Genomic DNA, 21,342 nt, shown 5'->3' on the forward strand with positions numbered 1-21,342 from the left:
CACAAACTCCTAACCCCTCCCTCAGCACTTCATCTATATACATGGTGAACAACCATGGTGACATTACACAACTATGGTGCAAAGCCATCTTCACCTCACATCACTCTCCATTCTTGACCTTCACACATGCTCTACTACTCATGTAGAAACTTCTGACCACCCTCAATAGACTTTTCCCTATCCCATAAATCCACAATACACTCCATAACACCAATGTCACCCCAATCCTAATCTTTCTCCAAATCTGTTGAGGACAAAAACCCATCCTTACCTTTGGCCAAAATCTTTTCACATATCTTACTACAAAAATTTGATCTACACACCTTTCTTTCTTTCTTAAACCCACACTGCTCTTTCCCAATTTTTGTTCCTCTCCTAATCCTTGACATCCTCCTATACACCTCACTAACTACACATAACAGACTGAGCAAAAGACCTGGACAGTAATACGCATGAACAGGCAATGCACTACTAGGACATACATAAATAGCAATGCAATGGATCTTGTTCCACCTCCCAGCTACAATTAATTGTATGGAGTGTTAGAAGTATACCAATCCTAGGTTTATTGGCAACACTACTGAAATGTACAAGTGAGCAACAACAACCTAACACAAATGCCCATCCTTCACAAGAGACCTAAAACTATAAGTTTGTGTAAGGTTAGACAAAAGTGTACGATGTCTGATTTCGAGTGTTTTATTAATAACCTTATATAAATCTGTTCTAGCACATCTAAAAATGGTTGGGCTTTGGGTTTTTTCTTACCACTGTAGTAATAACCATAGTTTTTTATAATTACAATGATATCGATAATAATAGTACTAATAATGGCTCACAGAGTCGGCAGCTTTAAGGCAGATTTACTTGTGTTCCTGGAAAAAGGGTAATTTGTTTATCTTTACCTATCCTTTAGTGCTTTTGCTTTGCTGGTCTTAAATCTCTATCATAGTCATTTTCTATTCTGCTATGTACTGGCTTCATCCGTTTTTCAGGTGATGGCTTCCTCCAGCACTCTCAACCAACCCAACTCAATGCAAGACAGGACTTGCAATGTGGCAAGGAATGTGGAAAGAGGTTGCAGTGGACAGAAGAGAGGGATATGGGGAAGCAGGGCAAAGGGAAAATGTGGGATGGAAAATGGAGGGGAAGAAAATGCAAAATACAAACTAGATGCAAGTGAGAGGGGGCTGCAGAAGAACAGGAAAGGAACTGGTGCTGGTGAAGTGAAAGTAGAGGTAGAAGTGGGGAGAGAAAATAGAAAAAAAAAAGTGAGATTAGGAGGTAAGAGAAGAAAGTCAAATACAGCAGAAGTAGAGTTGAAAATTGAGGTGAAGAGTACAGCTGGAAAAGAAAAAAGACTAACAAAAAGAAAAGACATAAACAGATAAGGGGGGAAGGAGAACCAAGGAAATGAGCAGGGACTGATAGCAGTTAGGAAAATATAAGGAGAGGGGGTAGGATAGGAAAGGAAACTAAAATTAAATGACAAGGGAATGGGAAATGTAAAACAATTAAGCTGTGAAAGAAAAGAAAGAAATCAATACAAAGATAAAAGAATACAAAGAAACAACAGAAAACCGATAAAGAAGTTCGAGGAAATAAAATAGCAGAAATGAGCTTATGAGAAGGACAACGAAACAAGTGTATGACAAAAATTCAGGTTCCAAGATAGTGATGATACGTAACTAAGACTATGACGAAAGGCTAAGGAAGAGAAACAGGGAATGTCCAAAGTCTGAGGCTGGTCCCATAAAAAGACACAGGGTCCTGTGGCACCTGAGATGGGAGGAGAATATGGGGAAACAACACAATAAAACCATAAGAGGAAATGGTATGTCACTGGTGCACAGTGAAAAATCACAATATGTGATATGGGAGACTATAGAGTGATGAACCATGGTATGCAATATGGAAGGATGTACAATGAGGAACCATGGTATATGATATGGAAGGATGTACAATGAGAAATCAAGGTATATGATATGGAAGGATGATTTATTATTCATTTAGATAGTGTGGAGCATACAAGAATAAAAACCCAAGATCCACCTTCATTCAAAGATTGAGGCATGTTACATTCAACTAGAAAAAATAATAATAAAGAAATAAATAAATAAAGACAAACATTTCAAAATTTAATTCCACAATGACCAAAAACCAAAGGAAAGTTTCACTAAGATGCTTCAGGTTACACACTGCATTGATTGGAAATATGGAACACATTGCATGAGAATGGAACATGTCTTGAGAATGGCAATGTGGAACACCGGTTCATAGATGTGATTTGAGGATGGGTTTATGCTTGTGTAACAGCTGGTTATGAAAGTGATGTGATGATAGAAGTCTTGTGAATACAGTGAAGATAAACTGTTCCATGAGAAAATCCAGAGAAGAGCAGTTACTGAGGAAAGGCTTTAGCTGAAAGTCAACAAAATTCAACAAGGAAACATCTTTGTCAAAAGGGAAAGGAAAGGACAAGTCTATTAAAAAGTTTGTTTATAAAAAAAAGGAAAGAAAAAAAATATCCATGTATTATTACAAGAATAAACACAGTGCAAAAGTTATTGTTTACTGACCAATTAATGAAACACGTCCCCATGGAATCTCCACTCCCCTTCCTGTAGCTGCACTGTCAGACTTGTCACATCATGCCCAACACTGCACTAACATGACATCACACGAAGATTTTAAAACCTTTCTGTATCACACGTTCAAGCCCAAACAGTTCAAAGCCCAGTCTAATGACCAAGAATCCTGTAGATGCTTCAACACCTGGGCTATGCCCTGTTGGTTGTGATCTGGTTCTAAAGACTTAAAACTGCACTGAGAAAATATATCTTTGAATATCATTCAGAGTTTATGTATGTTCTGGCTTGTTACTAGTTGGTCTCCTGAGACTGATCTGTGATTTCATTGAAAACTTATTCACACAAACTAACAAAACTTTGAATAGCACAAATCCTCATCGAATACAGTAATTATGTTTTGAAGAAAAAATATAAAATTACATTCCTTGCCTTGGAGAGAGAGAGAGAGAGAGAGAAACAAAAACATAATGTTTAGTTACTCAACACAGCCTGGAGATACAATTTTTTGACTTTGAATACAGAGAAACAAGGTGCTACAAGTACCCCTGTAGAAACCATCCCATACATCAAACCACTTTTAAGTAAGTTGCATGGGGCATGGGTATTGAGGGTGTAGGAGAAATAGCTGAGGAACACAGCTCACAAAGGTAAGGATATCAATTTCTACTGACATCTGGATTGTAGGCATTTTCAAGTTGCAACATCTGCATCAAACTGGCAGAATCCTGATCTGTACATTACAATGACTGAGGCATAAGGGCTTCCACCCTCCTCAGGCACAGTGATTATTAAAAACTTGCAAATGAATGAACATTTCAGTCTTCTTCCTTACACCATTCCATTTCCACACAAACCAATAGATTGTCATTGAATTTCATTCTAAATTTTAATATGGCCATGATATGTGTACACTAGAAGAGGTAATGATAACAGATTTTTTTTCTATGGGTGCAGAGGAAGGCGGCAATTGGCAATAAAACTGTCTGTGTGTCATCTTTACTTTCACCACTGCATTACCATTTGCACCGAACATAAAACTTTACACAGTCCACATTGGTCAGCGCGCACATACAAACTCAAGTTAAGGCTACCTCTAGTATCACAAAGTCCATTTTGTTCAGAGTGGCATGGCTCTGTCTATCACTATTCACTGTCTGACCCCACTTGATGGTTTTTCTTTCTTTTTCTAGATGGCTTCTTTACGTCCTCTTCCTGTTGAGAATAAAATTTCGAGTTAGACACTAACACCTAAGAATACAATTCTTTACGAAATACAGCAGTCTTGCCTTCTTATCCATACTTGGCAATTTCTACACTATTTCTAATCCTCGAGCACTTTCCCATCAAAAGTTTTGCTCCATCCTTGGGCACTAACCAATTTTCAACTTGCACCCTTGGTCTATTCCCACACAACCCCGAGTAATGACCGAAAAACCAACACAAATTTAGCAAACTGTCTTTGGATAAAAACCAGTCAGGAGAAAACAATTCCCCAAAAACACTTTCCCGGTCTTGTCCTGAGTAAAACTCATCCTTATACAGGCTGTAGAAACCTACACTCAATGTTCAAATCAACCACAAAAGGAATACGATGACATTATAATAATAAGTATGCTACATTTTCCTTTAATGAAACTGTGTTTAGGCATTCTGAACAAAAATATCAACAAAGCATATAAGGAACTTCAAGCCAACAGTTAAAGCAGATAAACTTGTACTTACCTCACTACTCTCCTCTTCGCTTTCAGACTCCTGTTTCTTTCGCCCCTTTGGTTTTCTTCCTCTACTCGTTTTAGTTTTTTTCTGTGGTTCTGGTTCACGCTCCTCTTCCTCTTCCTCTATAAGCGCAAAAATGTCACTGTATTTTTTCTTCTGAGACTCACTGCACTGATTCTGGGCAGTCTGTAAGGCCGCCTGCATTGTGGCTAAGGCAAAGAACTTGGTCTGGCCACACGCTGTCCGCAGGTGGTTCAAATGTGACAACACTTGGTCCAAGGGAATCGCACTAGATTTTGTACTTTGACTTCGCTTGCGTTTATTAGGTGAGGGTTGGTGTTTGTTATTGATGACATTATTGATGAGGTAAGCCATTTTGTCCTCATATCGCTGGACCCAGTACTGAAGAATAGTTGCCACTGTTGGATCCTCTGGCCGAAAATCCCGCAGTAGCAGTGTCCGAAGTAACTCCGCTGATGGACTGTGGATGAAAAAAAAAATATATATATACATAAAACTTGAGGCAAAAATCTCCCGTTCATTCAGGTTTCTACATGATGTCCGACAGTAGTTGAAGAAGAGAAATTTACAAGATAAAAAACAAAAACCTACTTACCATGCCTGCTTACTGCCAAATGAAACTTGTTCTTGGACATTTTTATGTATACTTTCCCTATGAAACATACTAAATAAGCATTTTCAAATGTGATAGAATGAATAGACCCCCATGTATGAGAAAATTTTCACATATGGGGAGTTGAAGTAAAGAAGAAATGGAAGAGAAGAAAAAGGAAGGGGAGAAGAACAAGGAGAGAAAAAAAAAAAAGAAGAAAAAAAGATCTAGTTCCAACTAAATCAAGAACTAAAATGATTAGTTTAAAGAAAAACAAATACAAAGGCCTTAATTTACACATATATGTATATACATACATCTTTTGTAAACGTTCCTAGAATATCACTGTCTGTACTTACGACTCTCTCCTAAGCATCATGAGGATGTTGGAGAGGGCTTCCCCATGGGTGTTGGTTACACTTCCTGAGTGCGACGTAAATTTAAGCTTTGGCAAAACTGACAAACAGCAGTCGACTGGGATTTCATGGGCACGAGCTAACTGCCATAGAAACAACTGCTCTACTGTCTCCCACTGTAAACTTTTCTCTGTTGGTGTATAGAAATATATCCATAAATATTTCACATACAACAAATAGCAATCTTTCAAATCACATGCATTAAAGTTACATTAAGAATGAGTGAAAAACATAAAGGTATAATAATCTTAAAATATTCATCTTGGCCAAATTTCATCTCTCATGATTTTGCAAAGATCAAAATGCCTATGAATTCAATATTCTAAACATACTACTACTAAACCATCCTTGTGTTCATCAGGAAATCAGGTAGCAAAACATCAAATTACATACCTAATATATTAGCAAAGGAATGGTTGTCAAACATCTGTAACGAGCCTTGCAGGACCATACACACTAAATCATGAAGTTGTAAGGAGTCCAATCGCTCTAAAATCAACTGCAATAGGTCTGCACTTCCTTGTGTCTGCTTGGGGAAGCTGTTGTAAAGGTCTGGCATAACCCACGTCAAAAGTCTGGGGTCATCTTCACTACATAGTTGCAAATCTTTGATCATAAAACCAGCAAAATCTTTCTGACCGGCAGTTCTACACAGATCACGATACGTTTGCATTGAAGTCTCATTTTCCTGAGTCTTCTCCTTCTCTGTTCGAATATTTGAAGCTTTTAAGAAATATATCAAGTGATACCCAACTCTGGCATTGATCTTGTGCATTTCGACAAGCAGCTGAAGAAGAGGTTGTCTTCTTCTGTCATCTTCAGGTAATGTAACCAAGCTGTCCAGTATAACGTAGAAGGGTTTCCCTAGACTCTCTTGGAGACTTCTGTTAAAAGTATGCAATATAAACATCATAAATAATAGAAAAAAAATTCAGATATATTATCATCATTTCCCTTTTTGAACTAGATAAAAAGAAAAACCAATGCAAGAGAAATAATCACATGGCTCCTTAATGGTAATGAGTGCTTATAATCAATTGTGATAACTTACTAATTGCCAATAACTTACTCTGATGTGACCTCCTTTGGTAAAAGAGGGCTTGAAGATGATACATCCCCTGCCAGCAGATGACAAAGGCAAGCTGCTAAATGCTGGCTTTCCTCTGTCTCGAGGTCATCAGTAAATATAATCAAATCACATATTTTTTGAAGAATGTCACATCTGTAAAGTAAATTACCTCTTACTAGTTAGAGTGTAGATTGAGAGAAGCAAGTAAATGCCTTGGGGGATTAAAAAGTGTAATGAGAAATAGACATTTGGGAATGGATGCTAAGAGGAGATTGTATGAAGGAGTGATTGTGCCCACAGCACTGAGATGTCTGAGAAGCATGATAGGGGTTACTAAGCTGGATAGATTGAGAAACAAGGAGGTGAGGATTAAAACGGGGGTGGTAAGGGAGTTGGGAAATGGGGCTGATGAAAGAGTATTGGGATGGTTTGGACACATGGAAAGAATGAGTAAGAAAGATTATTAAAAGAGGTGTGGAAGGCAGAGGTGGAAGGAGTGAACATGAGGGGGCAACCAAGGATGAGATGGATGGATGGGGTAAAAGGGGCATTGGGAAATATGGGAATGTCTGTTGAGGAAGGGTGGAAGAAGACAGAAATAGGGGTGAATGGAGAATGGTTGTGTATGGATAATGATGTGATGCATGAGGGGGAGTGGGTGGGGGATGGTGGGTGAGGGAGTGTGTGAAAAATAATTTGATACAGCCCGAAGGGATTTCTACCCCATCTTCTCTTTTTCTGCATGAGAGGACGGAGAGGTGGGGGTCACCGATTAAATGAAGCTACCTTGCTGTGGATGTGCTGTGTCTTGCGACACTGGTTCTGACCCAGGGCAGTGGGCGAGATGCAGGGATGACCCATCATCCAGGAGGAGCCAAGATAAGAGGGAGGGAGGGGGGTGAATGGGAGTGGAGTATGTGGGGATGGAATGGGTGGGAGTGGATTTTATGCTTTTGTTTTTTGGCTACCTCTCTTGTAAGGGGGAAAAAGCCTTTGGTATATGTATGTATGTACTATTTATTGGATAAAAAATCTTATCAATAATTATTGACTACACAGGTTATAACTAAAAATTACCTGATCACTTTTTACATACATGTACCAAGGGCTTTTTCCCTCTTACAAGGGAGGTAGCCAAAGTCAAAAGCATAAATCCGCTCCCTCCCATTTCATCCCCACATACTCCACTCCCATTAACCACCCCTCCCTCCCTCTTTTCTTGGCTCCTCCTGGATGACAGGTCATCTCTGTATCTCACCCACTGCCCTGGGTCAGAAGCAAGGCAGCAAGACACAGCACATCAACAGCAACGCTGCTTCATTTAATTGGCAACCCCCCTTCTCTGTCCCCTTGTGCAGAAAAAGAGAAGACAGGGAGAAATCTCTTCAGGCTGTATCAAAATAACAGAGAAACAGTTAATGCCAGAACTATACACGATTTTAAGAACAAACTCGACGTGGAGAGATACGAAAAAGGGGCACTATGAGCATAGCTCTCATCCCGTAAAATACAACTAGGTAAATACATACTCCCCAACCCCCTATCCTTCACCCACTCCCTTCCATGCATCAGAGCATACTGATAATTTTTTACAAAACAATAAAGGCACAAAAGCTTAGGGTTGGTTATGGCATTGCAAAAATATAAGGATTGGTCATGTCTTGCAAAAATTATGGTTTGTAAAAGATATAAAAACATGCACTACAATTGTATACTTTCCATATTCTATTTTCAACAATTTATTACTATTTCAGCACACTGAATGCTGCCTTGGCAAAAAGGTTAAAATTATCACAATTACATTATGATAATGCACTTTACATAACATGTTTTGGCTAATGTTGCATGATTATATTTTGCTAAGAGAATCCCACCACAGAGTTAGGGTCTAGTGGAAAACAAAATTCTCTTTTTCAAGACAAAACATAGACAAAACATGGACCTGTATTCAAAAGCCTCAGAAAACCACTCAATTTTTTCATACATGAATGTAGATCTAATGTTGTTTACTAATTGGTGGTAAAGGAGTTAAAGTATAACTTTTCAAGAAACACTAAATACTTTTGCACAACTGAGAACTATGTAGAAAGCTTACTTTTAAATCTTTACACTTAACTGAAGCTACAGATAAACAGACTAATCAAACAATTCTTTATAATCACTGATATAGTAACAACTGTTTTATATTTCCCAAGTTGAATTTATGGGATTGATGATAAGCACCTCTATGTGGTGATCTTGCAGGACACACTTCTGAGGTGTAACCCCATTCAGCTGGAATTGTTTCCAACTTGAGCCTAAGACTGATCAATTTTTATAATTTTCCCACTACTTTTTCACATTCCTCACCCTTGTTTGAAATATAGACTTATTTTGACACATTTTCATTAGTGCAATGTAGTTCAGTTTGAAGCTTTAAGACTCATTTAGATAAACACCTAAGCAAGATGCTGTAATGATTATAATTTATTTTATAATATTTGTTTTTGCTTTGTTATCATTTGTCTGTTTGATTTTCATTTATTATTAGTTATGTGTAAATTTATTATTATTAACTGTTTACCTGTTTGTTTGTTATTCAACTATACCTATGCATTTATTTATGTATTTTGTTTGTTCCATACATTATTATAGTTTTTTTTTTTTATAATTATTATTATTTTATTATTATTATGATTTTTTTTCCGCATCCGACCTAGATATGGACCAAAAGGTCTCCTGTCGGCATGCTCCGCCTTTGTAATCCTTTGTAATACAAAGGACAAAAACAAGTCTCAAACCCACAACTCCAGAAAATAGAACAACTAGACAAAAAAATCAAACTATACATAGTTGCAATTCACCCTTTCTCCAACAAAGATGTGGAAGGGACAATATACATTAACAAACTCCCACACAGAAGACCCTGATACAATCTGAAACATCTAACACCTTGGTACAAACAAAAAAGGCATTGACTGATACTTTTAACCATTCATAGTTGTAAAACAAATTCCAACAATCTTGAAGAGCCTATATAATGCCCATGCCAAACAAACCACCTGAAAACCCAGTATCCTACAGACCAATCACGTTACTACCAACTATATCAAGCTAATGGAGACTATTAGCATATTGAAATCATCTACCCACTGCCCCAAAACAGCAAATTTCTCACATCACAAAACAGATGCTGGAGTGATTCAACAAGAAACCACAACAAAAAGAAGAGTTATGGTAGCAACATACATAAAACAGGCATTTGACAACATTCCTTGACACATACTATTTGAAAAGATCTTGTGAGACAGACATCCACAACAAGAAATTCCTAACAAACTTTTTAGCTGGTAGACTTTGTAGAGTAACTCAAAACAAGAAAATTATGTAACTAAAAGACTACAGTAATACTTTCACCTGCATTATTCAACCACTTCACAAATAATTTCCATACACCAGATCCAACATATAACACCATTGTGCTCATGTTTTCCCCTTATAAAAGAGGTAGCCAATTCAAAAGGTACACAACCATTCCCACCCATTCTACTACCATCCACCACCTTTTCCTCCCTCTCATCTCAGCTCCTTGTGAATGATGAGTCATCCCAGTACCCCACCCTCTGCCCTGGATCAGAAGCAATGCAGCAAGACATAGTACTTCAACAGTAAAGCTGCTTCACTTAATCAACAACCCTCCCTCTCCATCCTCTCATGCAGAAAAAGAGAAGAAAGGAAGAAATCTTTTCAGACTGCATGAAAACATCATTCCCACATAACTACTCCCTATTCCCCTCCTCCATCTCACACTCCCTCCCTTCCTTGCATCACAGTATCATCTGTACATAGCCATTCTCCACTCACACCTATCTCCTGCCTTCTTCCTTCTTTACTCAACAGACTTTCCCCTCTTGGTCAAAGCCCCTTTCACCTCATCCATCCATCTCATCCTCAGTCATCTTCTCAAGTTCACTTCATCCACCTCTACCTTCCACACCTCTCTTACTAATATTTCTTCACTTATTCTTTCCATGTGTCCAACCATCCCATTCTATTCATCTATTCATATGAACTGATAATAATAATGGAACATAACATTTACAGAATAGCTGCTTAAAACACCCAAGTCTACTTGGGCAAACTAGAACAATGGCTTGGAAATAACAGAATTGAGGCCTCTCTTTAAAAATCACTGGTTACATTACTCAATCCAGATAACCATAAACTAAAATAACATCCAAAAATAAAACTGAATGAACACAACCTTTCATTGGAGATGATAACAGGATGTACCAAAACCACCCAAGTAGATTACATACAGTTCATATAATACAGAATCCTTACCATAGAACATTGCATGAATATGACAGGTACACAGTTAGAAGAAGAGAGAAGGAGTTTGAATGTGTTTGAGATGAGGTGTCTGAGAAGTATGGTGGGGGTTACTAGGCTGGATAGAGTGAGAAATGAGGAGGTGAGGAGGAGAACAGGGGTGAAAAAGGATTTGGGAGAGAGGGTTGATGAAAGAATATTAGGATGGTTTGGACACATGGAAAGAATGAGTGAAGAAAGACTAGTAAAAGAGGTATGGAAGGCAGATGTGGAGGGAGTGAACATGAGGGGACGTCCTAGGATGAGGTGGATGGATGGGGTGAAGGGGGCTTTGGGGAAGAGGGGAATGTCTGTTGAGGAAGGAAGGGAGAGGACGGAAGACAGAGGTGAGTGGAGAATGGTTGTATATGGATGATGTTGTGACTGCATGAGGAGGAATGGGCAGGGGGGTGGGGGGTGGGGTAGTATGTGTGAGTAAATTTTGACGCAGCCCGAAGGGATTTCTCCCCGTCCTCTCCTTATATGCAAAGGGGGACGGAGAGGGGGGGTCGCCGATTAAATGAAGCGGCCTTGCTGTGGATGTGCTGTGTCTTGCGACACTGCTTCTGACCCAGGGCAGTGGGCAGGGTTCAGGGATGACCCGTCATCCAGGAGGTGCTCAGATGAGAGGAAGGGTGGGAGGGGTGTGGAGTGTATTTAGGGATGAAATGGGTGGGACTGTTTTTATGCCTTTCCCTTTGTGGCTACCTCCCTTGGAAGGGGGAAAAAGCCTTGGTATATGTATGTATGTATGTACACAGTTCCATAGAAGAGCCCTCAATTATACTCACCCTTCCCCAATACAGCAGACAGCAGTCCAAAGTTTCTTCCCAGAGAGATCTGTGGAAGGGCCTGAGGACTGTTGCCAGCTGCAATGACACTAGTTTTCCACTTAATGACACTTATGCAACAATATGTCTCACTCACTCACTCACACATGTACACATTAACTTAGGGCTACAGGGTCTAACAGATAAATCCGTACAACTTCTTATCACATGTTTTAAGATTAATATCTCGGGTTATAATAAACAGAGTTATGAAATTTTCAGTATATTTAGAAAAGGCAATAAGAACAATGATTTCATTCAATGTAACCACCTTCAGCTGTTATGACACTTTCAACGCGTTTACGAAACTTGGATACAGCGTTGATGATCTCAGACTTTGATAATGAACCCACAGCCTTCTTGATGTCTGTCTTCAGGGTTGTTATACTTCTGTGTGGCTTGTCACATGCCTTGGCCTCAATTCGCACCCAAAAATAATAATCTAAAGGGTTTAGGTCTGGCGAATTTGAGGGCCACAACTCTTTGTTCCAGAACTGCACATTTGACCCTTCGAGAAGGTTGGTGGTCCTCTTCGCTGTGTGGGCTGGAGCCGAGTCTTGTTGGAAGACAAACTGGTTGCCACTAGCCTTATCTTTCATCCAGGGTATTATTTTCTCTTCTAGAACTTTGCAATAGACAACGGCATTGACTTTCTCCTCGTTGTTGAAGAAGTGAGTGAAGACGTCCCCCTCAGTTGACACCACACAGAGCACCATGACACTTGCTGGTTTCTTCGTCGTTGTCGTGTGTTGAACCTCTGAGGATGAGGAGGCTATCCAGCGATCATTCCGCTTATTGAAAGTCGCATCAACCGTGAAAATCTTCTCGTCGGAAAAAAAACTTGATGACTGAGCCATTCGACTTCATCCAGTTCAACAGCTTTTGGCACCTGGTCAAGCGGATTTCTTTCATTTTTCGTGTCAAAAGATGTCTTTTTCCTTGTGAGAATGAGGTTAATCCCAATTTCTTTAATGCTCTGTGAATTGTCATTGTGCTGACACCTCTCTTCTTTGCCAATGTCGATAATGGTAAGGCTGGATTTGCATTGACACTTCTCTTGAGACCAGCTAAAAAGTGAGGTGTTAGAATTCTGCCCCTTCTGGGCTTGTGAGCAGCTCGTTGGTCTTCGCCGGTCTCATCAAAACGTTTACAAACATCGTAAACAGTTTGTCTGGAGTATTTTAGCATCCTTATTATGGCGCTAGGGGTGTGACCCGCGCGACGAAGTTCGCATATGGCTTGTTCCATTGCTTTATGTTTATTGCACCGGTGCTAGTATACAACTGGCTAAATTATTAGACAAATGGAAGTATCTGGAAACAATCACAATTGCCATATGTTACTTTTTAAGTGCTTAAAACCTCTTCAAAGTTTGTACGGATTTATCTGTTAGACCCTGTAGGTATGATAGATTGGAGAGTTTTTTGTTGTTGTTGTCGTTCCCTAGACTGTCTGTCCGAGCAGTCCCGCAGATTGGAGAGTAGGAGACAATACAATAAACATTGCTCCTTTCCTGTATACTAGAATTAAGTAAATACAATTAGGTACACACATACACACACACACAAAATTGGAACAAATTGGACGAAACAATAGTGTGTGCAAACACCATACATGAATTTAAGAACAAATTAGATGTTGCGAGATACAAAGATGGGACACCATGAGTATAGCTCCCCTTCCCGTAGAATACGGTAAAAGTGGGTAAAAGTAAGGTGATGAGATGTACAAGGGGTGAAAATGGCAGCAGACTGGTAGTGAGTATGAAGGGAGAGAGACTGGAGGAAGTGGATATTTTTAGATACTTGGGTGTGAATGTGGCAGGAAAAGGGAGGAGTGGTGGAGGTAGAATGTAGATTGAGAGAAGCGAGTAAATGCCTTGGGGGATTAAAAAGTGTAACGAGAAATAGACATTTAGGAATGGATGCTAAGAGGAGATTGTATGAAGGAGTGATTGTGCCGACAGCACTGTCTGGGGCAGAAACATGGAACATAAGAGAGGAAGAGAGGAGTTTGAATGTGTTTGAGATGAGGTGTCTGAGAAGTATGATAGGGGTTACTTGGCTGGACAGGGTGAGAAATGAGGAGGTGAGGAGGACAATGGGGGTGGAAAGGGAGTTAGGAGATAGGGTGGATGAAAGAGTATTGAGATTGTTTGGACACATGGAAAGAATGAGTGAAGAAAGACTAGTAAAAGAGGTATGGAAGGCAGATGTGGAAGGAGTGAACATGAGGGGGCAACCTAGAATGAGATGGATGGATGGGGTAAAAGGGGCTTTGGGGAAGAGGGGAATGTCTGTTGAGGAAGGACGGGAGAGGACAGAAGACAGGTGAATGGAGAATTGTTGTATATGGATGATGTTTTGATGCATGAGGTGGAATGGGTGGGGGATGGGAGGTGAGGGAGTATGTGTGAGAAAAATTTGACACAGCCCAAAGGGATTTCTCCCCTTCTTCTCCTATTCTGCATGAGGGGACGAAGAGGGGGGTCACCGATTTCATGAAGCAGCCTTGCTGTGGATGTGCTGTGTCTTGTGACACTGCTTCTGACCCAGGGCAGTGGACAAGATGCAGGGATGACCTGTCATCCAGGAGGTGCCAAGATGAGAAGGAGGGAAGAGGGTGGAGGGTAGTGGAGTGTGATAGGGATGGAATGGGTGGGGGTGGTTTTTATGACTTTGTTTTTTGGTTACCTCTCTTATAAGGGGGAAAAAAGCCTTTGGTATATGTATATATGTAAATACAGTGTATCCAGAAATCACACAAATTTACAAATTATAGATAATTTATTTTTTAAGATAACCGAGGGTAAAATGTACATTAGTGTCAACCTCAGTTATTAGTAGTTGTCCCTTAATATAACATAGCTCACTCCAGACATCATGAATAAAAAATCAATGGATCAAATAAAATTAAATCAAATGAAACTCTTCCACTGAAAAGGAACCCCAAAACTCTGGGTCAAACATTTGAAACTCACATGACACTCAAGGTCCTGTCAGCAAAATCAACAAGAAAACAAACCTATTGAAAACCATCAGTAGCAATGACTTTGGACAATGGAAAGAAACTAATGACTATTTATAAACAGTTGATAAGAATCACCTTAGAATATACCTCCACAGCATGGTTACCAACCATCAGCAACTTGAACACAAATAATTTATAAATACTAGAGAGTGGAGCAATGAGAGTAATAACAGGATGCACCAAAACCACCCCTGTAGGACATCTACATGCAGAAACCAAAATCCTCAAAATAGAACATCACATGAAAATGACAAACACAATGCTACACCAGAGCCCTTAACACACTTTTCATACTACATCTCACAGGCACCATCAATGGAAAAAATAAGCAGCATAGTCCTCAAACATCTACCACAACTTACCACCCAAACCACACAAAATATCCATATAGATATATGCTGCCCAGGCAACATGTTATATAATGTAAACATATCTAAATATCAAGGACTTTTTCCCCCTTAACTACAAAGTCCTCTGTGAGGGGCACCATCCTAGCCTTCTGATAGGGGGGAGTTTGTGATGATAAATCATATCGTCATCATCATCATCATCATCATAAAGAAGGTAGCCAAATCAAGGCATACACCCATTCCCATCCACCTCATTTGTTTCCTTCTGATTTTAGCTCTTTATACAGCTGTCCACTGCCTAAATCAGAAGCAATGCAGCAAGACACAACACATCCACTGCAAGACCATTTCACTTAATTTGTGATCCCTCTCCTTCCCGTTCTCTCATGTAGAAAACAGAGAAAATAGGGAACATGATCTTCAGTAACTTAAAAGTTGAATATATTTGTGTGATGTAGAAAGATATAAAAAAAGGGGTAAACAATCTGAAAATGCAGTATCCTACACACCAACCACCCTACTATTCACTACATAAAATGATAGAAAGACGGACTTCACAAAGAACCAAAACAAAACTGCCTATCTCCGTTTATCAACACAGATTCAAGGTGGGCCACTTCACCGGCACACTTCTCACAAACATCACTCAATACATATTACTAGGATAGTTTGGTGGCAACAGATATGAATAAAGCATTTGATAAAGTCCCCTGTCATATACTATCAAATTGGTCACTGATATAGGCATCCACAAAACAACAAATAAATATTGGACAAATTTCCTACTGTATCCCAAAACATCCAAGTAGTTAGGGTCAAAAGATTGAATAATGGAGTCCCCTAATAAGCAATACTCTCCCCTCATCATATACAATGCATAGCACCAAAGTGATCACCAATGTAGATGACCTGATGAAACAAAGCTGTGCAGACTAGCAAATGATCAATTGAATCAAATGGATATTCATAAAGATATAGACACACTACAGCAATGGTCTCAAACATGGCTTATGAAATCTAACCCAAGTAAGTGTAAAGTTAAGCACAAAGGTAAAAATTATACTAGATATGGTTACAAGTTATTTGGAAAAACCAAAGTGGAGAATGAAAAAGATCTTGGTGTACTTATCAGTAACAACCTGAACACAAATGAGCACTGTATTTCAGCCTCACAGAAAACAAATAAGATACTGGGATTGCTCTGGCATAATCTTTTGACCCCAAAAGATCAGCTATCATCAACCAGTATCCAGATCACTGGTCCATCCACACTTGGAATATACAATTTCTGTATGGTCCCTAAATGCATTGGACCCTGGTACATTGGGGATTACAATGATGAGCCACAAATCTCAAATCAAGGACAAGAAACAAAGCATACAAACAACTACTTGAACATGTTTTCTCTTAACATATAGATAGAATGATAAAAAAAAAAAAAAAAAAAAAAGAGAATATTTCTACACTACTAAATGGACAAGAAATATTGGCCTTAAGTTGTCAGGATGTTGATTTAACCTAGAAATATGTTTTGTCAATTGCATTGTAAATTAGAAGAGGAGGAAGAAGAATCCAACCTCATTATGTACTTAAAGTTATCCTGTTAGCATACTTCATCACTGTAGCAATCCAGCACAGCAATTACAAAATGGCTCCTAAGAATATCCAAGCATATCTAGACAAACTAGAACAGTCATAAGACAAAAGAGAATGGATGGCTCCCCTAAGAATTCATCAGTGACATTATTCATGCCAGACAACCATGAATCAAAGAAACATCCATCAGTAAAACTAAATAGTTAACTTCTGTCTGACAAGAACCCCAAAATCCTGGGCCTCACTTTTGTTACACATCTAGATCACAAGTGAAAATTATCAAAAAACTAAACTTAATAAGAAAACTCTAACCAGCCTACACAATCTATAAGAACCACACTCAACTATGCCTCACCCCACATACCATCTTTACACACTTTAGCACTTCCTTTTTGAAACATACCCATTCTTCTTATTTTTGGTACTCCTTTATCCTTCATTACAACTCATACCTTTCCGTTTTTTCTTGGTATTATTCCTCATGTTGATGACATTATGGACAATTTGACAAATTATGCTAACTTATTTACTGATAATGCAAAGATCATGAGAAGAGTACGGAATACAGGAGATTGTAAGTTATTAGAAGATCTGTCTGTATGGGATATACAAGTGGAGCTGGGAGTAGGATATGAATTTATGTATACCATGAGTTCCCCTTTATAAGGGAGGTAGCCAAGTCAGTCACATACCTAGTCCCACCCATTCCACTCCCATCTACCACCCTTTCCTCCCTCTCATCTTAGCTTCTCATGGACAATAGGTCATCCCTGTATCCCACCCACTGCCCTGGGTCAGAAGCAATGAAGCAAGACACAGTACATCCACAGCAAGGCCGCTTCACTTAATCAGCAACCCCTCTCTCCATCACCTTATGCAGAAAAAGAGACTATGGGGAGAAATCCCTTCAGGTTGCATTAAAATATCATTCACACCAAGCACCCCCTACCCTCCCATCCCTCCCTTCCTTACATAACAGTATCATCTATACACAGCCATTCTCCACTCATCCCTATCTCCTGCCATCTCCCTTCCTTGCTCAACATATTCCCCACTTTCTCAATGGCCCCTTCACCCCATCCATCGATCTCATACTCAGTCGTTCCCTTGTGTTCACTCCCTCTACCTCGTCTTTCCACACCTCTTTTACTAATCTTTCTTCACTCATTCTTTCTATGTGACCAAACCATTCCAATACTCTTTCATCAGCTCTATCTCACATCTCCTCTTCCACTTTCACTCTCCTTCTCACCTCATTTTTCATACTCTATCCAACCTAGCAATCCCTACTAGCTTGCCACATGCAACCCCAAATACCTCCAGCCTCTCTCCTTTAAGACTTACTTCCAACTCATTGTCATCCTGTGAAGAAATGCAAAATATTGGAAATTGGTGTAAGAGTAGACCATCACTGCTCTACAGAACAGGTATTGATTTAATTATAAACGCAAAAGAGGAGAGACTCGGGAGCAATGGTAATGGAAAATTTATCACCAGAAACACACATCAAAGGATCACTGAGGAAATTCATAATCTACTCAAGAATATAAGAGAAGCATTCCACTAGATACAAGACATAATGAAGAAGATATAAAAAAACTATTAAACCTAAACTGGAATATACAAACAAGACTGAGAAAATTTAGAGCAGCAACAAAAATGGTTCCAGATCTTGCTGATATATCATACAAAAGGCTGAATATTACAGGGATGCAAACATTAAAGAAAAGACGAGATGCAATCTAACTGCAAAGTTTAGAGCCATGAAAGATATGGAAGTACAGTACTACCTCTCATTAACCCATTAAACTCCGATGACAAGATTCTTGTCATTTGGTCAAATAAAACAAAAAATCATAAAACACCAAAATGTTTGATCAAACACCAGAAAAATATGACGTCAGTCCTCACGCAGTTAATCGACTGACGTCATATTTTCTGGTGTTTGATCAAACATTTTGGTGTTTTATAATTTTTTGTTTTATTTGACCAAATGACAAGAATCTTGTCATCAGAGTTTAATGGTTCAATGGACGTTATTTAGCTGTGTTTGCGGTGTTTTTGGTGCTGTTGATTAGTGCGTGCAATCACTATGCCACCCAAAAACCACTCCATATCAGCGGCTGATTCACATCAACGGACACCATTACCCCCCTTTTAGTCCGTTAATGAGAGGTAGTACTGTATTTGATAAAGAAGACCTCTTAGTTTCAAAACAAAGAACTAGACACCATGAGATGAAATAAAAAAAGGCAAGATGTTTGAAGATATTTAAAATAGGAATATTTTTCAATACAGAATTACTGATCAATACACTAGTTTGGATGATGGAATAATTAAAGAACTTAATGTCAAAACTGATTACCGGAAATGCAGAGGTACACTATAACTACGTAAATAAACAAAAACACTTTTCTCCTTATAAGATGGTGGCAAAGTCAAAACACATACCATTATATGAGAGAGAGAGAGAGAGAGAGAGAGAGAGAGAGAGAGAGAGAGAGAGAGAGAGAGAGGAAAAGCGAGAGAGGAAAAGCGAGAGAGGAAAAGCGAGAGAGGAAAAGCGAGAGAGAGGAAAAGCGAGAGAGAGGAAAAGAGAGAGAGAGAGGAAAATAGAGAGCACAGAAAAGAAAGAGGGAGAGAGAGAGGAAGAGAGAGAAAGAGGGAGAGAGAAGAAAAGAGAAAGAGAGAGAGAGAGGAGAAGAGAGAAAATCAATTGACAGCTCAGGATTAGAAATTTCCAATCAAGTATTAATTACATATATGACTGGATGTGAAAAATTACTAACTTTTCTACACATCTACTTATGTCCAACCATACCACACCATGAAATCCAGCTTTATAGACCATAAAAGAACTGAACTCAAACCATGGCCTCCAACGTACAAACCACCTCCTTTCCAAATATATTATCCACTTATTGTTGCATATCCAAGAGCCCAGGACCAATGATAGGTACCTACAAGCAGCAGTCCTGTAAGATCCATGTCATCCATTTTCAAAACCTATAGACATCCTCACTTCAATCTTAAGGTGCAACCCTGAGGGGCTGACACTCAGTCTCCACACTGGACCTACAATCTATCAATTTCAACTGTATTTCCTCCACCTTTCCCCATAACGAGAGCTGGCAAGTGGAAACTGCTCCCCTGCTCCCCTATTCTTCTTCCTCCTAGCACAAACTGATGCCACAGAAACTGTCACACATTAATACAACACAGTCCAAAAATTCTTCCCAGAGATCTACAAAAGTTCCCAAAGACTCCTGCCAGCAACTGTGGGGCTACAGGTTTCCAGTTAGTGAAGCACAAGGTAGTTACGATTATCTAACAATGATTGCTCTCCATTGACTTCTATACTGCATGCCACCTGATATTGTGTTATTGTTTCATTTTTACCATACCTCCCTTGAGTGACTTGTGAGCTAATCTAGTGGCCATTGTCATTTACCTGGAGGCTGTGGATCAATCAGTCCATTGCCCCAGGTCTCTTTTGTAGGAGACTCAAAGTAAAGTACCCAGGTGGTCAACAGCCACCACACAGGCCCATAGATCCCTCAGGGAAGAAATATTGTGTATGTATTTTTTTACCTGGTTGTATTTTGCAGGAGAAGTATGTATGTATGTATGTATGTATGTATGTATGTATTTATGGATGGTTGCACTTATGTAATGAGATCAATGAGTGGGGTTGAGGGTTCTAGCAAAGGAGGGTTCCTATCATTTTCATGGGTTTTGAAAATGTGCAGCTCAGTTCATCTTGCAGGGCCACCACAAACAGGTACGTGTCATTGGTCCCCTCCACTTACAAATAACGTAAACAGCCATTTATGATTTCCCCCTGGACTACTTCCCCATAAAGATTACTATAGAACTTGCAGAACAATCAAACTCATCCACATAAAAAAAAGGCCAGAATACACTAAAGAAACAGAAAATATTTACAAAAATATGTATATAATTCAATATCCACTCATTAATAAAACCACAGAGAGGATCACTAACACTGTACATTAAAAGCAATATACATGCCTGTATTTACCTAATTGTAGTATACAGTAAAGGAGCAATATTTGTTGGATCCTGTTTCCTATTCTTTAATTTTCTAATGTACCTAGACTCAAATTCATGTACAGTTCCAACTTAATCTATATATTTGATTTCTAATTATCATATCTAGATTTGAACTGTACTTCACATCCTTTCAACTTGTGGTCTTTCTTAATTTACTTCCATGGCCTCTTAAAAACTTCCCATCTTTAATCAGGAGACCTCTTTTATCCATGCAATCTATCCCTTTTAATGACCTGAACACTGCAATCATGTCACCTCTTTCTCTTCACTCTTTCAAAGTTTGTACACCCAGTACATTTAGTCTTTCCTCAGTTTGGTTGCTGCCCTTTGTATTCTCTCAATCTTGCTTATATTTTTCACTCTGTGTGGGGACCATACTAATGATGCATATTCCAGTCTTGGACATATCAGGGTTTCAATGAGTCTTTTCATCATCTCATCCATATAATGGAACACCACTTTAATATTCTGCAGTAGTCCATGTGTCTCTCCCACAATACCGCTGATATGTCTGTAAGGTGACAGGTTGTCTTTTATCAACTCTCCAAAGTCCTTCTCCTCTTTTGCTTTTGTAATGTGTTCGCCTCCCAAGAAATAGTTTAAGGATAGCCTTTTGCAGCAATTGCCCATTTCCAGTACTTTGCATTTTATAGTATTGAACTTCATTTCCCATTCTGGGCTCTATGCAAAAATAGTATCTAGATCTT

The 21,342-nt window shown here is 39.1% G+C and overlaps 1 protein-coding gene across 2 annotated transcripts in view; it reads right to left on the bottom strand.

Annotated features, from left to right (window-relative positions):
• Positions 1-683: 683 nt before the first annotated feature.
• IntS3 (integrator complex subunit 3) overlaps positions 684-21,342 on the bottom strand; it is a 47,691-nt gene continuing 27,032 nt past the window's right edge. Inside the window, exons 10-15 of one of the 2 annotated variants that reach the window (XM_076179513.1) lie at positions 6,406-6,558; positions 5,730-6,220; positions 5,280-5,466; positions 4,924-4,980; positions 4,314-4,788; positions 684-3,803 (exon numbers count right to left, since the gene is read on the bottom strand). In XM_076179513.1, the coding sequence (XP_076035628.1) occupies positions 3,735-3,803; positions 4,314-4,788; positions 4,924-4,980; positions 5,280-5,466; positions 5,730-6,220; positions 6,406-6,558 (1,432 nt within the window). In that variant the 3' untranslated portion in view covers positions 684-3,734. The remainder of the gene's footprint in view (positions 3,804-4,313; positions 4,789-4,923; positions 4,981-5,279; positions 5,467-5,729; positions 6,221-6,405; positions 6,559-21,342) is intronic. The other variant, XM_076179523.1, reaches the window with a different exon arrangement.

This window comes from Oratosquilla oratoria, chromosome 3 (assembly GCF_046742065.1).
Source record: "Oratosquilla oratoria isolate Oo_2021 chromosome 3, ASM4674206v1, whole genome shotgun sequence".
Taxonomy (NCBI): domain Eukaryota; kingdom Metazoa; phylum Arthropoda; class Malacostraca; order Stomatopoda; family Squillidae; genus Oratosquilla; species Oratosquilla oratoria.